Consider the following 19,668-nt stretch of genomic DNA (forward strand, 5'->3'; position numbering starts at 1 on the left):
GGTAGGACGAATGCAGCAGAGAATCAGGGATCTGGGAAATGAACTGGCTCTCAGCAGACGCCTGCAGCAAGGCAGAGTTATCGGAGGCCTTGCGGAAGCCGCTGCTGCCTACCCTCCTGAGCTGGGCAGCAGCCGCTCTTTGATGCTGAACGCAGCGGGCAATGCTTCCTGTGTGGCAGACAGAGTGGAAGCTCAAATGGCTGAGGTAAGGCATTGGACATGCACGCTGTGCTCGAATGAGCTGCCCACAGAGTATGAATGAGCAGGGTTCAGCTTTTAAGGGGAAAAGGAGCACGCATTCCTGCCTAGCTCCGGGACACCCAGTCTGCTAGTGCAAACAGCATTGGTGCCCCTCACAACTGGGCGAGCACAGTCCCCTGGATCGCCCTGAGAGACTCCATGAGGCAATGCTCAGAGCCTGCTGCAACCTCAGCGATAGCTCTGGTCCGAGTGTGCCCCAGCCGTTGCAGTGTGTGTGGAGAGCACGGTCCTCACGGAATGGTGAGGTTTGGGGCCCGTGTGGCAAGAGTTGGACAAGAGGGCGAAGCATTCTTCACTGAATGCCATGATCCCTTCCCTGATTTGCACAGAGTGGAGGCAAGGGCAAGCTCTCCTCTTCCATCTTTTACAATCCTGGGAAGGATTCAGGCATCTCCAGTTGTGACTCAGTGCTGTGGTGCCTGCAGCATAGCAAGGGTCCTGTTGAAAGGAGATGCCTGCGGGCTGTAGCTGTCCCCATGCCTGTAGTGTTCTGAAGCTGAGCTGCTCGGCTTTGGGCATTGCCTTGTGGGGGTCTCAGAGGGTGATCCAGGTGACTGTCCTCAGGCACTCCTGTGGCTAAACAGCAAGTCAGCAGAGCTGCCATGAAAAAGGCTATCTAGAAGGTGGCTGCTGCAAGGAAAGCCAGCTCTTTCTGGCCTGAGTCCTTTGCTGCGGAGTAAATTAAAGAGTGTTGATTTGTAATGAGAAAAAAAGCAGGCATCACAAATCGGATTGCTCGCTGTGAACAGTGTAAATATGCAGCTTGTGTCCTTGGGACTAGACCTCTGGCCATGTGTGCTTATATCCTCCTTGTGCTTTTTGATGCCCTTCTGCAAAGCCAGAATGAGGGAAACGTGATGAGTGGCAATTGTGTTGTGATACAATTAATGGCACAGAGTAGTGGCAATGCTGTGTTTTGGTGGACAAAGCATTTCTCAGGATTGAGGGTGTTGTTTCCAGTTTGCATTTCATGTTACAGTTAGGTTTCAAAAGGCCGTATTTTGTACTACTAGAGGAATGTAACTGCTGAGGACTTAAGGGTATCCTGTGTTATACTTGCAGGTGCGTGAGGAATGGTCAAAAATGTCGCTGAAGAACGTGAGCGAGGTAATTGCAACCTGGAGATTTATGTGACACCTTCATCGTGATCCAAATACTGGTGGCACAGAATATTATGTGCCTGTCCTTAAAAAAGAGAAGAAACAGTGTATGTGCACATGCAAGGCCGCCCCCAGAGCCCCGAATAATCCCCTCTCCGGGGGGCTCTAGTCGGGCCTTTTCAGGGACGGGGCCTGTTTGCAAGCAGGTGGCCCCTGCTTTGCAATTCTTTGGGTTCCTGTTGGCTTCAATCAGCTGCCGAGTGGCCAGCTGTTGCTTTAGAGCCCCTTGCATTTGCTTGGGTGGACACAAGTGCCTTGGGTTGAATGTGTCTGCATTGTGAGCAGAGGTGCCTGTCTACTGGGATGAATGGGGTTGGTTCCCTTGGTTTGGGACTTGCTCCCTTTTGCTCCTGTAACACTAACAGAGGGCCTTTTGTTCCCCCTGCCGTGCGCGCCTTCCTCAGAAGTGGCTTTCTGGAGCGGGGACTGCCAAGAGAGGATATCCCGAGAGGAAGGAAGCCTGGGGAAACGTGCCCTCTAGCTCTTGGCGGAGTGGTGTGTAGATGACATCGAGCTGCATTCAAGTGAAGGTGTTCTGTTCCAATTCTGTATTTAATAAAGCTTGTAGGCTGGGACATCTCTGTTTTATTCCCGTCCCCTTCCTGTCTTGGCCTGCCCTGCGCACGCGCCTGTTCCCTCTTCCTCCCGCTGCCTGTCCCTCTTACAGAATGGGAGCGGCGGGCTTGCTGCCAAGGGGGGAACCCTGGTAGGAGTCTGGCCGCTTGCTGGCAGCGTGCAGCCTGTGTCCTTTTCCTCAGGGGAGGTTGAAAGCTCCGCTGGGTTTTTAGACAGGGGCCTGGAGTTGGGGGCTGTTTGCCTCCTGCTGCCCTTCAGAGCGCTCCTGCGCTGCCAGGGGGAGGCCGCTCTCAAAGATGGCTGGCAGGTGCTGGCAATGGCGGAAGGCTCCTGAGGCCTGGCCCACAGCAGCTGTCCCCCTTGCCTAGGAGCCAGCCAAGAAGCACGATCAGGCGAGCCGCAAACGGTCGGCAGCAGCTCGAGGCCTGGCAAGCTGATGGAGCGCAGCCTCCCGGAAGCCCTTTCCAAAGATGAGAAGGAACAAGAAAGTGCGTGGGAGTAGTCGGCAGGGATTCCCAAAGGGGGAGGCAAAACCCTGCTGTAAGATCCCAAAGGCCTTTGCAAGAATCTTAGTTTACCTGAGCTAAGAGTGGCTGGTCTTAATGCACTCGATAAGGAGAGGTTTGCTGAGTGACAACAGTAGCCCAAACTCCCAAAGGAGTTCAAAGGCAGAAGAAGATGCATTAACGTCTGCCATAATGTGTTCTGAAAGGAAGTTTGGCTGCTTACCAGGCCATTTGAGGACTATGCAATCCCAGAGCACCTCACCTAGGCACATGTACATATCTATATTACTCTGGTGTTAATTTACTAATATATATGTATTTTATCTTAGTGTTGGCTTTGTATTGCTTGGTGCAGTTTTGATTTTAAACATGTGGTGTACAAAAAGAGCTCCAAAATGGCCCAGTCTTCATAAAAATAAGCTAGTTTGAACTTTGAGAAGAAAGCTGGTCTGGACTGGCAGTGCTTGATGGCACATCCACTGTGAGGACGCAGCAAACCCTGCTGTGGTTTAGGAGGCACCTGTAGCCTTAAGCTAAGACCAAGAGCAATGTGGAGATGACAGCCTCCTGGTTGCTTCCAGTAATTCCAGAGAGATTTGGACATCTGTCAGGGTGTGGCTGCAAAAATCTGGGAATGCTCAATGACCGTGTGAACAATACACTCACACTGCTAGCTGGCCTTCAAAGCTAAAGAGCTAATTTAGTAGTTAAAGAATGCAGTGTGCAGGATGTCCTAGCAATGTGTGCATAGCATGGACAAGTTCCAAAAAAAAAGTCCCGATTAGAAGAATCCCATTCATTTGGAACAGTAATGTACATTTGAATTTAAGGATGATTTCCAAGTAAGTGAGAAGCCAGTGCTTATCTGGTGGCCACTTCAATTACATCCCCAAGAGAAAGATCTCTATCCCCCACACCAGAGAGGCTTCCTCTTCCCCTGAGGGGGGAACACGGCTGCTCCCTCTGGAGTCCTCGTTTAGGAACTTGAGACACAGGCTTCGAGTTCTGTTGCACAGAGCCCAGTTTCTATCTCTAGCACTATGGCAGGTAATACTTACCGGCTAACCACACAGTATCAGCTTTATACATGGCTTGTAAGGCACTGTTGGACAGGAGCAGGCGCAATTAAAGACTTGCAACCTCACCGCAAAAAGAGAGGTGACCTTCCTCATCAGTGATAATGACAGCAGTCCCAGTACCTGTTCTGAGTGTCTTCTTGGTATATATGGACCACTAATAGCACCGTAATCAACAGCCAACTGCGCGCTCCTTTTATCAAATACAAGCTTTGCTATTTTTCCTCCTGCTAACATGTACACATGCCGAAGTGGAGGGAAAAAATCTTCATTCAAACATCTTATGGAAGTATTCCGCTGCTGTTCAGTAGCCTAAGAGCACCTCGGGCTAGCATCCCATCTCACGAACTTATTCCTGCCTCAGTCCTACAAGTAGTAAAATCCAGACTCATCATGAAGGGCATATATCAATATACAAACTAACACCTCCACCCTACTCATGCACTTCAAACATTTAATCGCAATCTATAGTATGAGCGTGGCTGGGGATTATTTTTATTATTATTTTTGGCTGGTTCTGCTTTTCTGCTCGATTCAGTTGAGTAAATACCGACAAGACGTAAATGGGGATTTTTGTGAAATGAAAGATGATTTTCTACTAATGATAATAACTGGCAGCGCTGGCAGATCTACAACAAGTAGCAGATTCACAATCATAGGAGAACATGAAAAAGATAGTTGAGCGACAACCAAGCTAACAGCGGCGGTGCTCTTTCTCGGGGAGCCGCAGCCCCTTGTGGGTGCGCTGCAGCCCCACGTCGAGGAGCCGCCTGTGGCGCGTGGCAGTGTCACCCCGCGGCGTCACCCCGCCGCCCTGTGACGCCCTCGCCGCGGCTGTTGCGCCTGGCGCCGTCGCCGCGCGGCCTCAGTGCTGCGGCCGCCAGTGCCGGAGCGACGGTCGGCGCGTGCCTCGCTGGGAGCCTCGCTGCGTCCCGGCCCTCGGAGCGCGCCTCTGCTCCCGGCGCGGGGGCTCCGAGCCCGCGACCCCCGCTCCCGCAGCCCGCCGGGGCTCAGCCCCGCCGCAGCTGTCCCGGCCGCGGCCCCTGCTCGGGGCTCGGCTCCTCTGCCCCGCCCGCCCGAGGCGGGGCCGTCTCTCTCTGGCCGTGTCCGCGTCCCCGCCGCAGCATGAAGCGCTTCCTGGCGCTCTTCGGCAAGGGGCGGGGGGCGGCGGCGCCCGGCGGCGCTTCCCTGGCCTGCGTGGGCGCTCGCTACGAGCTTCGCGAGGAGGAGCTGAGCGAGCTGCACCGCGCGGCCGCCCGCGGAGACCTGGCTGCGCTGCGGCGGCTGCCGACACGCGGCCTCGACGGGCGCGACAAGGCCAAGCGGTGAGGGGGGCGGCGCCGGCCGGGGCTTTGCCGGCTCTTCGCGAGGGCCTGGCCGGGCGTGGAGGGCGCGTGTGCTCGAGGCTGCTGTGGGGAAGGCCGGGTGGCAGGCCCTGCCCCAGCAGCACCGCCCGAGGCTGCTGTGCTGCTCTTGGAAAGCCCGTGTCCCCGGCGTGCGGCACTCTGTTGCCACGCAAGCGGTGCTGGCGCAAGCCGCAGGGCGCCTTGGCGAAGGCTGGAGGTGGCCAACCAAGCCTGGGTGGTCCTTGCTGGGCAGCGTGGGTGGTGCTGTTGGAGGCAGCGGGCGGTTGCGCGGGCAGAGGGATGGAGGGCAGCCGCTTGCGCCCGGCAGCGTGGGGCTGCGTGGGCAGACCGCTGTGCCTGGGCGCAGGAGCCCCTTTGCAGGGAAGCGGGTGCGGAGCTGCGGGAAGCGGGTGCTGCGTGGGGTGGGGGTGACTTTTCCTAGCCCCTCCCTCTGGGCTTGGGGTGTGCAGCTGCTGCCGTTGCTGCCGGAATGGGCGACTCTTTCTAAGCTGCTCTTGTGGCTGCGGACAGCGGTGGCCCTAGGCCCGGGACAGAGGCAGGAGCGGTGTGTGCAGCTCGGCGCGTGTGTGCGTGTTAATGGAATGTGTTGCCTTTGTAGGACACCCCTGCATCTCGCTTGCGCTAATGGGCACTCGGAGATCGTGTCCTATTTAGTGGAGAAGAAGTGCAAGCTGGATGCGCGGGACGGCTACAAGAGATCTCCACTGATGAAGGTACGTGGAGCACGGGAGAGCTGTTGAGGGAGGGCTTCCAAGCTGCACCCAGAGCGCTGCGTCTCTGGGGTGATGCGTGATGTTGGGACAGGTGGAGACTGTGTTGCGATTGGCGCAGAATGGGCCCACGTTGCCTCCTCGGGGAAGGCCGGGGTTGCTTTGTGCGCTTGGCCGGCTGTGGGAGCGCTGAGGGAGGGAAACGTAGTTGCTGGGAAGGCTTCCTTTTCTTTGCCGTGTTGCTTGCAGGCAGTGCAGTGCCAGCAAGAAGAATGCGTGGCCATTCTGCTGGCGCGTGGTGCCAACCCTAATCTTGCCGACGTTACCGGCAACACTGCCCTTCACCTGGCTGTCCTTGCTCGTAACACCTCTCTAGCAGGGCAGCTAGTGGAGCACAGCGCCCTTCTCGAGGCTAAGGATAAGGTAAGTGTAGAATGTGGGTGAGGCTGCTCTCGGAAAGAGAGAGTGGCTTTCCCTGGCTGTTTGGTTCTGACTGGGGGCGCTTTATGCTTGCAGATGGGCTGCACGCCCCTTGCCCTTGCCGTGTCGGGTGGTCACGGCGAGATGGTGGAGTTCCTGCTTGGCAAAGGAGCTGATGTGAACGCTCGAGACCAGTCTGCCAGGTGAAGGGCTTGTCCGAAGAGCGTGTCCGGAGGCCCCGTTCCTTCCGAGTTGTGCTGTGCTTCCATGTAGCTGCCTTTGCTTTGCTTCTGCCTGTGGGAAAGGGGGAAGCAATTGTTGTGGGAGCAAAGAGGGCTGAAAGGCATGCGAGTGAAATGTCTGCGTTGGCTCCGAGCTTTCCTCTCCTCTTTTGGATGCTCTAGGACCCCTTTAATGCGGGCTGCTTCGACTGGGAACAGGAGCATCCTAGACACTCTTCTTCGCCATGGTGCTGATCTTTCCCAGAAAGATGTTGCTGGGTGGACGGCGGAGGAGTATGCTAGGACTTTTCTGCATGCTCGGTAAGTGCTTTAGGTGACGTTAGAGTTGCTAAGGTGTGTGAATGTGCGTGTTGGCTTATGGACGCTCTTGTTAAGAGCAGCAAGGTTTAATGATGTGTGGAGACGTCTGTGGAAGCTGGGCAAAAGGGCATGTTCTGGAACATGTAGTGTCAAGTGTGAACCGGGAGGTTTTCCTTGACTCCACCCCGACTGCTCGGTCAGGTTTCAAGTTGGTGGTGCTGAGCTGAGCTGTGAGCAATAGCGAGCCTGAAAAGTGTGCTTTGGGCAAGTGGAGTGTATACGAGGCCCTCCCCAGAGCAGCGCATGAGACCAAATGCAGAGGTCCTTTCTTCTGCCGCTTCCCCTCGCCCTGGGCCTGTAGCAAGGGGAGCAGGAAGGGCGGGTGTGCGTGGGTATGTGTAACTAGCCCGTGTGTGTCAGCTTGCCAGATGGCTCTGAATAGCCGTAGCAGTGGAGAAGCAGTGGCTCGTTGTGTCCTAGAAGAGCCGTGTACAAGGATGCCGTTGGTTTTGGTGACAGTCCTTCCTTTCTTCCTGTCTGCAGCGTTGGTGAAGAGCTGGCAGAGTGCGCGCAGAGGGCGCGTGCAGGCGGCCCAGTAGGCATGGCAGGACTCAGCTCGCCTCCCGGAGCAGGAGCTGCTGCCTCTGCATCGGGCGCCTGTGCTGCGGCCAGCGGAGGTAGGATCCTTAAGCGTGGAGGAACTGCTGGGGCTCTGCGTGTGCGTGTGCGTGTGGTGCGAGTAGTTGAGCACTTCATTAGCTTCCTATCCCGTCAGCGCCCCGCAGCGTTTGCTAACTGTCTGCTCCCAACGCGTGTTTGTCCCATGCTAGTATTTTGTTGAGGAAGCTTAGAAGGAAATGTAAGGGCAGTGTTGATTTTCTTTGCTAATGTCCTTTGAGGGGAAGGGGGTTAGAATTCAGTAGGGTGCGAGAAGTCAAGGGCAGGTTGGGGCCTGCTTTCGTCCCTGCTGTCTTGTGTGACTGTTCCCCTGCAGCGTGGCCTGCAGAAGTGCCTGTGTTAGGTGCTTGTGGGCCGTGTTGACTTCTGAAGGTCTGACATGCTAAGAATTAATCGTGTCAATTAATGTTTTCACAGTGGGAGAGGAGCTTTCCCGTGAATGCTTTGTATGGTGAGGCTTGAACAAGCGCTTTCCCCCAATCCTTTCTCCTGCCTCAGAAGAGGAGAGCCTGGAGAGAGACACAGTCCTTCTTGTCTTAACTTTTCAAGCGTTCAAGATACTGATGACGAGGAGAGCGAGGACAACTCCGTTCCTGCCTCCGAATTAGAAAGACGCCGTTTAGCTGCCAAGGTGAAGTGGCCCAAGAGGCAGAATTTCTGTGGAATGAGTGAGTGGTTTGGAGGGCTGAGCTGTGTGGATTTGAGCGAAAGGGCGCTTGCAGTGCGGTGGCTTTGCTCCTGCAAAGCGGTCTCCTGCCTGGCCCCCTTCCTGCTGCTGTGAGCTACTTCCTCCAAGTCTGGTAGCCGTGGCAGAGCACGCAGCAGTCTGGTGGTCGGGGGCAGAAGAGCACTAGGTGACAAGAGAAATGACCGCACAGTCTTGATGTGCGTGAGATTTCTAGAGAATGAAAGCTGATGAGCTCCTAGATTACCTGTTCCTTTGTCCTGCAGACCTTGCTGTCGGTTTCCAGGAACAAAGGGGTGGTAGAATTGTGACTGATGTGGGAGAAAGGCATTTATTGTTCCAAGTGTGCTGAGATGCTTCATCCCCTGGCTCTCTTGTCCTCCTTGTGAGGTTCCTCAAGTGTGCTCAGCAGGGAGCTCCTGTAGCCGGTGTCTTTGTCTCCTGGCACATGGGAATGGCATTCCAGGCTCACGTGCGCCTGATCTCCCGCTGCCTGTTTCCCCTCTGATGATGTCTCTTTATTTTTGCTGTTTCTCCTGCAGAAGAGGTGTTTGGCACTGGGACTGTGCAGCGATTCTGAGGATTCCGAGGATGATGCTGGAAGGCACCCTGCAGTGCTGGAGATGCAGGCAAGATTTCCTTCTTCTCCTGGTTGCCCTCTTGTCAGTGAGCTTTGAGAGAGTGTCGCAGATGCCGTCTGCGAGGAGCTACTGCAGCACAGGGAGATGTGCTAGTGGGTTGAAGAGTGCCCGTGAGGAAAGGGAGGGAAGCTGGACTAAGGCTGTTGGAGAAGCAGGCAGCTGTTGCTTGTCCTGGGTGAAAAGAAGGGGCAGATGGGGAGTGTGCTCGTGCGTGTCGCCGTGTTGTTGAAGCTGGAGTCAGAGTGTGTCTAGGCCATGCTTGTGAGGGGCAGAGCAGCATGTCTGTGGTGCTGGCTATTGCTGTCTGCCCAAAGGCATTCCTGTGGAAAACCTGCAGGCCTTTCTTTGCAGCAGACAAGAGAGAACTCTCCTGTGTAGTAACCCAGGGAAATGAAGCATTTTGCAAAGTGTGAATTGCCGCTGCAGAAGATGCTTCTTTCTGTTCTTTGCAACACTTTTTTTTTTTTTTCCTGACCTCTCTTAGGAAGCATCGTCTGAAAAGGATGGAGAGGAAGGTGCTGGTGGTCCTCAGGATAAAGATGCTGCAGGATCAGTGGCTGGTGAGAAGGGTGAGTTAGTAAACACGGGTCCTGCTGTGTGTTTGCTCGCTGGGGCTTGCCTGATGGAGGAGAGCAGCAGAGTGAAAGAAGCACTCATGGTGTGCCCTTCCTTCTTTCCCTTGTAGATGTTTCCTTGGCAGCGGGAGCGGAGCAGGAGAAAGACGGAGACTCCCTCTTGGATTCTGAGGTGCTTTCTGTTGGTTTTTGTTGTTGCAGAGGAGCGGGGGAAAGGGTGTGTGTGCTCCTGCATATTTGAATGTAGGTGAATGTAGGCTCAGCCTGTGTCCAGGCTGCACTTCTGAGAGTCTCTGTTGAAGAGGAACATCATGTCTGTGACACTGGGTATTGCTGTGCACAGAAACATCCTCCTAAGGGAGGAGTGCAGTCCTTGTAAAAGAAAAGTGAGAACGTTTTTCCCTGTACAGGTACAGGGAATAGAAGTACTTTGCACGGTGTCCTTTCCTGTGCAACGGGTGCTTCTTTCTGTTCCTTCCAACTCTTTTGGCTGGCCTCTTTCAGGAGGAATCACCTGCACGGGATGGGGAGGAAGCAGCAGGTGGTCCTCAAGTTGCAAATGCTGCAGCAGCCCTCCCTGTCAGTAGAGGTGAGTTCAGAAGCGTTGAGCCCCTGTGTTTGTTTGCTCCTTGGTCTGAGTCAGTGAATGCTGGTGATGAGCTGCTGCTGAGATGGGAAAGCCCCAGTTCTGCCCTTGCCAGCAAATGCCAGGGCAGAGGGGAAGGTCAAGTGAGGAAGATGTTTTGTGGAAGTGCTGGAGTGCAAGGAGTGTTATTTCGTGGTGACTTCCTGCCTGTGTGAGCATGTGGGAGGAAGGGTGAGAACACAGTGGTGCGGCTCAGAGTGAGGATGCTCTTGAATGACGCTGCTTTTTCTTCTTTTTTTAAACACTCTAGTAACAGCATTATCTGTCCCTTGGCTGTGGGTGTTGCCTGATGGAGGAGAGCAGCAGAGTGAGAGAAGCACTCATGGTGTGCCCTTCCTTATTTCCCTTGCAGATGTTCCATCGGCAGCAGGAGCGGAGCCGGAGGAGGACAACGATTCTCCCTGGGATTCTGAGGTGCTTTCAGCGGGGGGCACAGTGGGTTCCCCGTGGGGGGATCTTCTCAGGAGGTTGCTCTGGGTGTGGGCCCTGCACCGAGGAGGCTCTGCTCCTTCTTTGGCTGCTTCTGCCACACGTTTGTTCCAGTGAACTGGAACAGCTTTAGCTGTGTGCAAGCTGCTCCACGAGGCTTGTGAGGAAGCAGGGTCTGGGAATGTCCGAGCTCTCATAGCAAGTGGCCCTTGCATGGGATTTGTAGTGCAATACTCAAAGGGTCCAGATTCTGGCTCTGCAAGAGTTTGGTGGGGTTGCTGTTTCTTTGCCAAAGTATCCATGAAAAGGACAGTGTATGGAATCCTGCAGCCAAGTAAGAAGCCCAACAGCAATAACGTGGGTTTTGACTTGGAGCGCTGTTTTGGGTAAAAAAGTGCAAGGGAGGAAAGAGGCGGAGTTGGACTAAGGTTACTGAAAAGCAGGCAACTGTTGGTTTTCATTGGTGCAAAGGAGAGGGGAAAGGGTGTGTGTGCTCCTGGGTATTGGAACGTGGGTGAAGGCAGGCTGAGACTGTGCGCAGGCTGCGCTTGTGAGGGTCTCTTCAGAAGCAGAAGAGCACATATGTGACATTGGGTACTGCTGTCTACTCAAACGTCTTCTCAAGGGAGGAGTTGCAGGCCTCAAAGAAAGGAAGTCAGACCATTTTTCCCTGTGTGGGTAGAGGGAAGTAGTTTGCAGGGTGTCTATTGCCTGCACAGGGAGTGCTTCTTTCTGTTCTTTGCAACTGTTTTGGCTGGCCTCTTTCAGGACGAAGCACCTGCAATGGATGGAGAGGAGGCCGCTGATGGTCCTCAGGATACAAACGCTGCAGGAGCCCCAGCTTGTGTGCGAGGTGAGTTGAAGGGCACGTTGAAGGCCACGTCTTGTTTGGTGGCTGTGAGGGCCAATGCATGGAAACGGTGCCGTGCTTGTGAGACGGGGCAGCCCCGATTCTGCCCTTGCCACCAAAGGAGAGGGCGGAGGGCACGTCAGCTGAGGGAGGCGTTTTGTGGTAGTGCTGGAGTGCAAGGAGCACTGTTTCTTGGTGACTCGCTGCGCACGTGGGGATATTTTGTGTAGTGCTTTGAGGACCCCTCCGTTGCGATGCGAATGGACTGTGGGTGCCAGACTCTGGAGCGCGAGTTTGGGAGAGCAGCTGCCCGCACGGCTCCCTCCTCCAGGACTCCGGCCTTGCAGAGCCGCGTTTGGGTGCTCGCTGCCCCTCTGTTGGCTGTTGGTTGTAGCTGTGTGAGCTGTCCTGCTGGGCTTGGGCGACTTCTGCTGCAGAGAAGGGCTGGGGAAGGGGTGAGAACACAGTGGTGCGGCTGAGCGTGAGGATGCTCTTGAATGACGCTGCTTTTTCTTCTTTTTTTGAAGACTCTAGTAACAGCATTATCTGTCCCTTGGCTGTGGGTGTTGCCTGACGGAGGAGAGCAGCAGAGTGAAAGAAGCACTCATGGTGTGCCCTTCCTTATTTCCCTTGCAGATGTTTCCTTGGCAGCGGGAGCGGAGCAGGAGAAAGACGGAGACTCCCTCTTGGATTCTGAGGTGCTTTCTGTTGGTTTTTGTTGTTGCAGAGGAGCGGGGGAAAGGGTGTGTGTGCTCCTGCATATTTGAATGTAGGTGAATGTAGGCTCAGCCTGTGTCCAGGCTGCACTTCTGAGAGTCTCTGTTGAAGAGGAACAGCATGTCTGTGACACTGGGTATTGCTGTGCACAGAAACATCCTCCTAAGGGAGGAGTGCAGTCCTTGTAAAAGAAAAGTGAGAACGTTTTTCCCTGTACAGGTACAGGGAATAGAAGTACTTTGCACGGTGCCCTTTCCTGTGCAACGGGTGCTTCTTTCTGTTCCTTCCAACTCTTTTGGCCGGCCTCTTTCAGGAGGAATCACCTGCACGGGATGGGGAGGAAGCAGCAGGTGGTCCTCAAGTTGCAAATGCTGCAGCAGCCCTCCCTGTTAGTAGAGGTGAGTTCAGAAGCGTTGAGCCCCTGTGTTTGTTTGCTCCTTGGTCTGAGTCAGTGAATGCTGGTGATGAGCTGCTGCTGAGATGGGAAAGCCCCAATTCTGCCCTTGCCAGCAAATGCCAGGGCAGAGGGGAAGGTCAAGTGAGGAAGATGTTTTGTGGAAGTGCTGGACTGCAAGGAGTGTTATTTCGTGGTGACTTCCTGCCTGTGTGAGCATGCGGGAGGAAGGGTGAGAACACAGTGGTGCGGTTCAGAGTGAGGATGCTCTTGAATGACGCTGCTTTTTCTTCTTTTTTTTTAAACACTCTAGTAACAGCATTATCTGTCCCTTGGCTGTGGGTGTTGCCTGATGGAGGAGAGCAGCAGAGTGAGAGAAGCACTCATGGTGTGCCCTTCCTTATTTCCCTTGCAGATGTTCCATCGGCAGCAGGAGCGGAGCCGGAGGAGGACAACGATTCTCCCTGGGATTCTGAGGTGCTTTCAGCGGGGGGCACAGTGGGTTCCCCGTGGGGGGATCTTCTCAGGAGGTTGCTCTGGGTGTGGGCCCTGCACCGAGGAGGCTCTGCTCCTTCTTTGGCTGCTTCTGCCACACGTTTGTTCCAGTGAACTGGAACAGCTTTAGCTGTGTGCAAGCTGCTCCACGGGGCTTGTGAGGAAGCAGGGTCTGGGAATGTCCGAGCTCTCATAGCAAGTGCCTTATTAGAAATGCATAGTGCGTGCTCCAAGCTTTTTCTTCCTATGTGTGTAACTATTTCATTAGGATAGTATTGGAGAGCTGGGTGAGGAGCTTGCTGATGCTCCTAAAAAGCAGTCGCCAGCAGAAGCCTTGCTGGAAGCTGCCCCACGTTCCTGCCAGGACCTGGAGGAAGAGCAAGGGCAGCTGCAGAAGGAGTTGGCCAGGGTTAAAGGCAAGGTAGGCAAATGCCATAACAACAATAATGAGCGTAACAGGGCTGTTCTTCCTCTGTAAATGATGAGAAGGACAAGGCAGCATTCTGAGCACAGGTACAAGTGAGATGTGATGAAGTCAGTAGTTCCGCACTGCCGTAACCCATGAGGGCGGTGGAGCCTTGAGCGGAACGACGTGCTCTTCTTCATGTGCTGTGCTGTGCAGGGCAGTGTAGTTTGAGAGCTGCAGAAAGCGCTCTTTTCCCTTGTCAGTCGGAGCTGTCTGCTTGTAGAAAATCAGGATGGGGACAGGAGAGGTCAATAGGAAAGAGGGTGAAGCACCAGAGTTTGGGAGATTTGACTTGGGAGTCAAAGCAGTGTGTACGATGCTGAAGATGAAGCTCACTCCCATGGTTCCTGGTTTGACAGTTGCAGGAATCGGAAGAGCGGCGTCTCCAGTCTGAGCGGTCTGTTGAGGAGTTGAAGAGAGCCCTGGCAGAGAAGCAAAGAGAATCAATGGCTGCTTCCCCGCAAGAGCAAGAACGTGGCACACTGCTCTTCACCATAAAGCTCTTGAGGGAAAAAGTTGGACGGTGAGGAAGTGCCAGAGTGAAGCAAGGCTTTGCTTTGTGGGCTGGTGTAAAGGCAACGGGATTACCTTGCTGCATCCCAGCAAGGGAATGTGGGACTTGGAGGGAGGCTTTTGCTTGAGATGTTGTTAGTTCACAGTGTGGAGTGGGTATGTGTGCTCTGTTGGGTTCCCATACTGAGCCCTATGTTTCCTTTGAAGGCTTGAGTTTGAAAAAACAGGGCTGGAGGTGACAGCGCGCCATGAGACTGCCAGGGTGGAAGCTCTTCAGAAAGAGCTGCGCAGCTCTGCCTCTGTAAGCGACTCCTGACCTTTCCTTTTCATGAGCTCCTGAGCCTACTTGTGTGTGTGTGTGTGGACAGTTAGAGAAGAGATTGCGTGGCCTTGGAGTGTGCTGTGGAAGGGGAAGTGTCTGCCTGCAAATGGACACGGTGCACAAGTGTGCACTGTGCTGCTCTGCAGAGTGTTTGCCTCATTCTGTGTGTGTGAAAAGGCCTGGTCCAAGTGTGGCTCTCGGGTGGAGAGAGACTTTTGTCCAGAGTCTGACAATGGCTGGAAGGGAATGAAGGCGGGGGTAGGAGTGAGGGGTAGGGAGATGCCTGAGAAAGGTCTGGGTGATGGGAGAAGGGGAAGAAACATAGTAGTCCTTTGGGGAGCTACTTCTCGGAAGAGTCGTGTAATGTAACAGGAAAAGCAAAAGCACAGTGCACGGTGCAAGGCTTTTCCTGCGATGCGTGTCCTTATTCCATCAGGGCAGGGTCAGGGAGCTGGAGCAGGAGCTCGCCGATGCCCGCAGAAAGCAGGCGCTGTCCGAAGCCTCGCTGGAAGCTGCCACGCGTGCTCGCCGGGAGCTGGAGGAGGAGAAAATGCAGTTGCAAAAGGAGTTGGCCAGGGTTAAAGGCAAGGTAGGCAAAGGCTGTGACTAGCCCGAGGACCCTGACAACCCTGTTTTCCCCTGTAACCAATGAACAAGCAGCGGGATGGGAGAGGCCAGTATGAAAGAGGACGAAGCAACAGGGTTTTTCAGAGGTGACCTGCGAGTGAAAGCAGGTGCCTTGAGTGTGTGAAGAGGAAGCTGACTAGCGTGGGTCCTGGTTTGACAGTTGCAGGAGCTGGAAGAGCAGCTTCTCCAGTCTGAGCGGTGTGTTCAGAATTTGAAGAGAGCCCTGGCAGAAAAGCAAAGGGAAGCATTGGCTTTGTCTCAGCAACTGCAAGAATGCAAGAAGGCCTGCTTGGAAATGGAGAGCCTAAAAGTGCTGAAAGACAAAGTGGAAAGGTAAGGAGTTGGCACAGTGAAGCAAGGCTGTGCTTTGTGGGAGGGTGTAAAGGCAACGGGGTTAGCTTGCTGCTTGAGAGCAAGCAAATCTGGGATTTGGAGGGAGGTGTTTGCTTGAGATACCGTCAGTTCACAGTTTGGAGTGGGTGTCTGTGCTCCACTGGGTTCCCATACTGAGACCTATGTTTCCTTTGAAGGCTTGAACTTGAGAATGGGAGGCTGGAAGGCAGAGCTCACCAACAGACAGCTAAAATCGAAGCTCTTCAGAAAGAGCTGCACAGCTTTGCCTCTGTAAGCTACTCCTGCCCTTTCATTTTCACAGGATCTAATATGAAGCCCTGGGTTTGTGGATTAGAGTCATGTGTGCAGTTCAATAACAGCACGTGCATCTGAGCAGATTGCTGGCATTTTCTTAAACACAGATGCACGTGGATGTCTGCAGTCTGTGTTTATGTGCTGTTCCAAGGAGAACAGTACTTGGCCATTTTGAACTCATAGGAAGCCACGAGCTTAAAGACGAGCTGGCAAAGCTTAGCTGTTGGCAGCAGACAGAGAGCAGACATCAGCTGTGCAGAGGCACAGTGGTGTGGACAAAATAAGTTATGTTTAGGTTCACTCTGAAGCCTGAAGCAGCTCTGTAATGTAACAGGAAAGAAGAGAAAGCGGAACCTGTGGTCCAAGCCTTTTCTTCCTATGCATGTAACTATGTCCACAGGACACGGCCAGACAGCTGGAGCAGGAGCTTGCTGAGGCTCGTCGAAAGCAGCTGATGTCAGAAGCCTCTCTGGAAGCTGCCACACGTGGTTGCAAGGACCTGGAGGAAGAGAAAGGGCAGTTGCTAAAAGAGTTGGACAGGCTTAAGGGCAAGGTAGGCAAAAACAGTAACTACCTTAATGAGCCTGACAATGTTGTTTTTCCCTGGCAAATGATGAACAAGCAGAGGGCAGTATTCTGAGAACAGGTGCCAGGGGGACCTGAGCAAGTCAGTCATTGCGGCCTGTCATAACCCACGAAGTGGGTGAAAGCTGGAACCAAATGACCTGCTCTTCCTCCTCCACCGGGCAGGGTGCTGTAGTGTGAGAGCTGCAGAAAGCAGCATCCCTCCTGGATAGGTGGGGCTTTGCATGGTCCACGTGAAGCAGCATCTCAGGCAGGTGCTCTGAATGGTCGCGCTGGCTGAGCCTGCACTGGGCCTCACGTCCACAGCGGAGATTGAAGGGCCTCAAAGTGACTCACTTGCCTAGTGCAATAGCCCTGGTGCCTAAGTTTGGCAAGGTCTTTGCTGTGCACTCCCTGTGGAAGGAAGCGGATTGGTGTTGGGGCGGTTTTGGGGACTGCTTGTAGGAAGACAAGATGGGGATGGAAGAGGCTAGCAGGAGAGAGGGCAAGGCAAGAGGATTTGGGAGAGATGACTTGGGAGTCAAAGCACTTGGCTTGTCTGTATGTAAATGCAGCTGAGTAGCATGGGTGCTGGTTTGACAGTTGCAGGAGTCGGAAGAACAGCGCCTTCAGAGTGAGCATTGTGTTGAGGAGTTGCAGGCGGCCCTGTCAGAAAAGGAGAGGGAAGCAATGGCTTCTTCCAAGCAACTGCAAGAGCTTGTGGAAGCCTCCTTGGAAAGAGCTAGCCTAAAGCAGCTGGAAGAACGAGTGGGACGGTAAGGAACTGCCCCGGTGAAGCAAGGCTTTGCCTGCCGGGGTGGTGTAAAAGCAAGAGGAAGAGCTGGCTGCATGGCAGCAAGCCCATCCAGAATTTGGAGGGCCGTTATTTCACAGTGCTGTCTCCCTGTGTTTCCTTCAAGGCTTGAGCTTGAAAAGGTGAGGCTGGAAGGGAGAAGCGACCAACACACGGCTCGAATTGAAGCCCTGCAGAAAGAGCTGCACAGCTCTGCCACTGTAAGCTCCTCCTCAGCTTTCTTCTTCATGAGCTCCTGAGCCTAGCTGTGTGTGTATGTGGGGACATTCTGGGAAGAGATTTTCCTGGGGAGCCCAGGGGGACATCATTTCTGGCAGTCCGCAGGGGATCGGCTCTGCTTTGTCCCTCTCCAAGGCCTTCTGGTGTTGAGAGGTTCCCTGGCTACTGTGCGGCCTGAGCAGCGTGCGAGGAGAGGCTTTGACACTCATGTGCTGCTTTGACCGCCTGCTGCTTTTTAGCTGTCCTGGTGCTTAAGCCCTCAGGCAGTAGCACTTGTTGCTGCCCTAAGGGCGAGTTAGCTCGTGGAATTGCTTTGGTGCCAAGCAAAGCCCGAAGCGGCATCCTCAGGCTGTGACAAGGGAGACTTCATTGCCAAACCTCTGACACCTTCCCTGTTTACTGACTGTGGATTCCTTGGCTCGAAGGTGTCAATCCATAAAGGAATGGCACAGGCGTAGGCAGTGCTGTGTGCTTGGGCCAAGTTAGGAGACAAGCCCTTAATGAAGGAGAACTGCTCCAGGGCTCAAACTGGGGGTCGATTGTAAAGGAGTAGTGAGATGGAGAAATGTTGGTGGCATTTCGCTTCGCTAATACCCCTTGAATGAGGTGCAAGCGTGAGTCCGGGAAGCATCAGTGTGGCTTTTTTGTTCCTTAGGTTCATAAGAGCCTGGAAGATCTGCTCTCTGCCTTACAGACAAGACACGTGCCTCTGAAAGAAGACAAATATCAGCAGGTACATGAAGGGTTGCTCTGACTTCCCTCTTCCAGTCGATGATTTTCTTTCCTTTTGGGTGCGTGCAGGCAGCTACACTGTTCAAGAGCTCTGTAACCTTGAACGCCCAGGACTGTTGCCTAGTGATGGCGGCTGATTCCCCTGAAGCTCGAACTTAAGCTCTGCTGTCCACTGATGTGGATAGCTAAGTACCACCTGCTGGTGCCAGGGGGACAGAGGAAGCTGTTTCTCAGGCTCTTTTGCACTTTTTACTGAGCTGCGTATGTGCTTTCTCCTTCCTGTGTGCAAAGTGTGAGAGTGAAGGAAAGGCAGTGAAGAAGGGGGCAGAGAGGAAACAAGCAGCGGAAGCCCAGCTGGAGGAGGCAGTGAAGAAAAACATGGAACTGCAGGAAGAATGCAGCAGGTATGGCTTTTTAGCATTTGTAAGAAATACCGGCTAAGCTGGGAGTCAAGGTTCCTTTAATTGACTCAGAGACTATGAGTACGTAACGGTTTGTGAGCAACCTCAAAGGGAATGCTTCTTGTGTTTTGGGGGTTTTTTTGTTTGTTTATTTATTTGTTTGTTTGTTTTTCCCATGGCTTTCCTATTTTACTCCCTAATTGGCTGTACAGGTCCAAGAGGCTTCTGGAGAAAGCTCTGAAGAAACTAAGGACCTATGAGAGGCGCGAGAGCGAGTCCCAGCTGAATCTACAGGCCAAGCTGAAGGACGCACCTTCTGGAGGGGGCAGCGAAGATGACATATTAAGAACAAAGGTGAGCTGTGGTTCGTTGTTTCTGTGTGTTTGTTTTGGAAAGCTGTCTCGTTTCTTCTCCTGACTTCTGTATTCACGTGCACGTTCACGTGGTGGCTGTGTTTGGAAATGAAGGGGCTTTCTTCTGATCCCTGGAAACGTCTAACTAATCATTCCGAAAGGGCAGGAGTGCCGCGGTGCCAGGGTGGTGGTGTGGAAAAGGTGAATTTCTGAGGAGAGAGGAAACCGTTAGAGTAGCAGTTGACCTTTGGGGACTTCTGGAAACCTGATACTTCCTAAAAGTTCTTGGAAAGAAGCTGCCGCTTGGATCCAGAGCGAATAGGGCTTCTTTGTCCATGGCTTAGAAAGCTGCTTTCTGGAGGAGTGTTGACAAAGTCAGGCAATGCTGACTGTGAGACAAGTCTGGAAGACCCCTGGCAGCCCTGCTGCATGCAAAACACCCCACGTGATGTGTGCTCCTGAGGAAAGGAGAAGGAGCCTAGCTCTGTGGATGTGTGATCTTCTGGGAGTGAAGCCTTTATTGGCTAGGGGAGTGCTGGAGGAGACCTGAGAAGGGCGGGAAACTTGAGGTGGTCTTTTGGGAAACCTTTAAAAGAGGTGCTGCTTTTGGCAGAGGAGCATGGCTTTCACTTGGTTTTAAAACGGAGCGAGCTGGTGACAAGCAGAGTCTCAGCGCACAGCCTGCAGGGTCTGCAAAGAACTGCGTATGCTTAAGGCTGTCTGTGCCTTGGCTGTGTGCAGGTGCAGGAACTTTGCAAGCGGCTCTCTGCAGAGCAGAGAAACTCAAGGCAGCTCAAGAAAGCAAACGAAGGTTTGCGGGAAGAGTTGGCTTGCATGCATGGGAGCCATGCACAGCTGCGGAAGAGGAAGCGGCAGCTGGAAGAAGAGGTGGCTGCCCTCCGGTGCCGTGTAGAGACCAGCACGCCAGACCTCAGCCACATCAAAGAGCACAAAAGAGAGACTGAAGAAAAGGCCGAGCGACAACTAAGGCAAAAACTACGGGAAGTCAATCTCTTTCTGCAGGTAAGCGTACTTGGCACTGGCATGCACAGTCCATTTGTGCCTTTTCCTTCATCTCTTCTGTACCAGTGTCCTTCTCCACTGTGTCCAGCTTGTGCTGGTCAGGGCTGTGGGTTCATGGGCTCTTTATATCTGGAGGAGTCTGTTGAAGGCCGTGAGCTTGTGGAACGCTTGTCCTCAGCCATTCCGGGCATCACCATCTTTTTGCACATTAGTGCCTGGAGAATCAGGGAACAGCATTAAGAGAAGGGACTAGCGTCT

The 19,668-nt window shown here is 53.7% G+C and overlaps 1 protein-coding gene and 1 pseudogene across 1 annotated transcript; both read left to right on the top strand.

Annotated features, from left to right (window-relative positions):
• The first annotated feature begins 10 nt into the window (after positions 1–10).
• Positions 11–17,792, top strand: LOC148596298 (uncharacterized). The gene is made up of 11 exons (XM_088524172.1): positions 11–205; positions 1,324–1,368; positions 4,449–4,641; positions 4,685–4,904; positions 5,545–5,659; positions 5,906–6,079; positions 6,173–6,279; positions 6,481–6,618; positions 9,107–9,191; positions 17,557–17,634; positions 17,703–17,792. Exons 1-11 carry the CDS (start codon positions 11–13, stop codon positions 17,790–17,792), a joined length of 1,440 nt encoding a protein of 479 aa, XP_088380298.1.
• Positions 17,793–17,960: 168 nt separating this feature from the next.
• On the top strand, positions 17,961–19,663 carry LOC148596299 (ankyrin repeat domain-containing protein 26-like; annotated as a pseudogene).
• Positions 19,664–19,668: the final 5 nt, after the last annotated feature.

This window comes from Tinamus guttatus, unplaced genomic scaffold (assembly GCF_059628265.1).
Source record: "Tinamus guttatus ecotype Peru unplaced genomic scaffold, ASM5962826v1 Tinamus_guttatus_pri_ptg000018l, whole genome shotgun sequence".
Lineage (NCBI taxonomy): Eukaryota > Metazoa > Chordata > Aves > Tinamiformes > Tinamidae > Tinamus > Tinamus guttatus.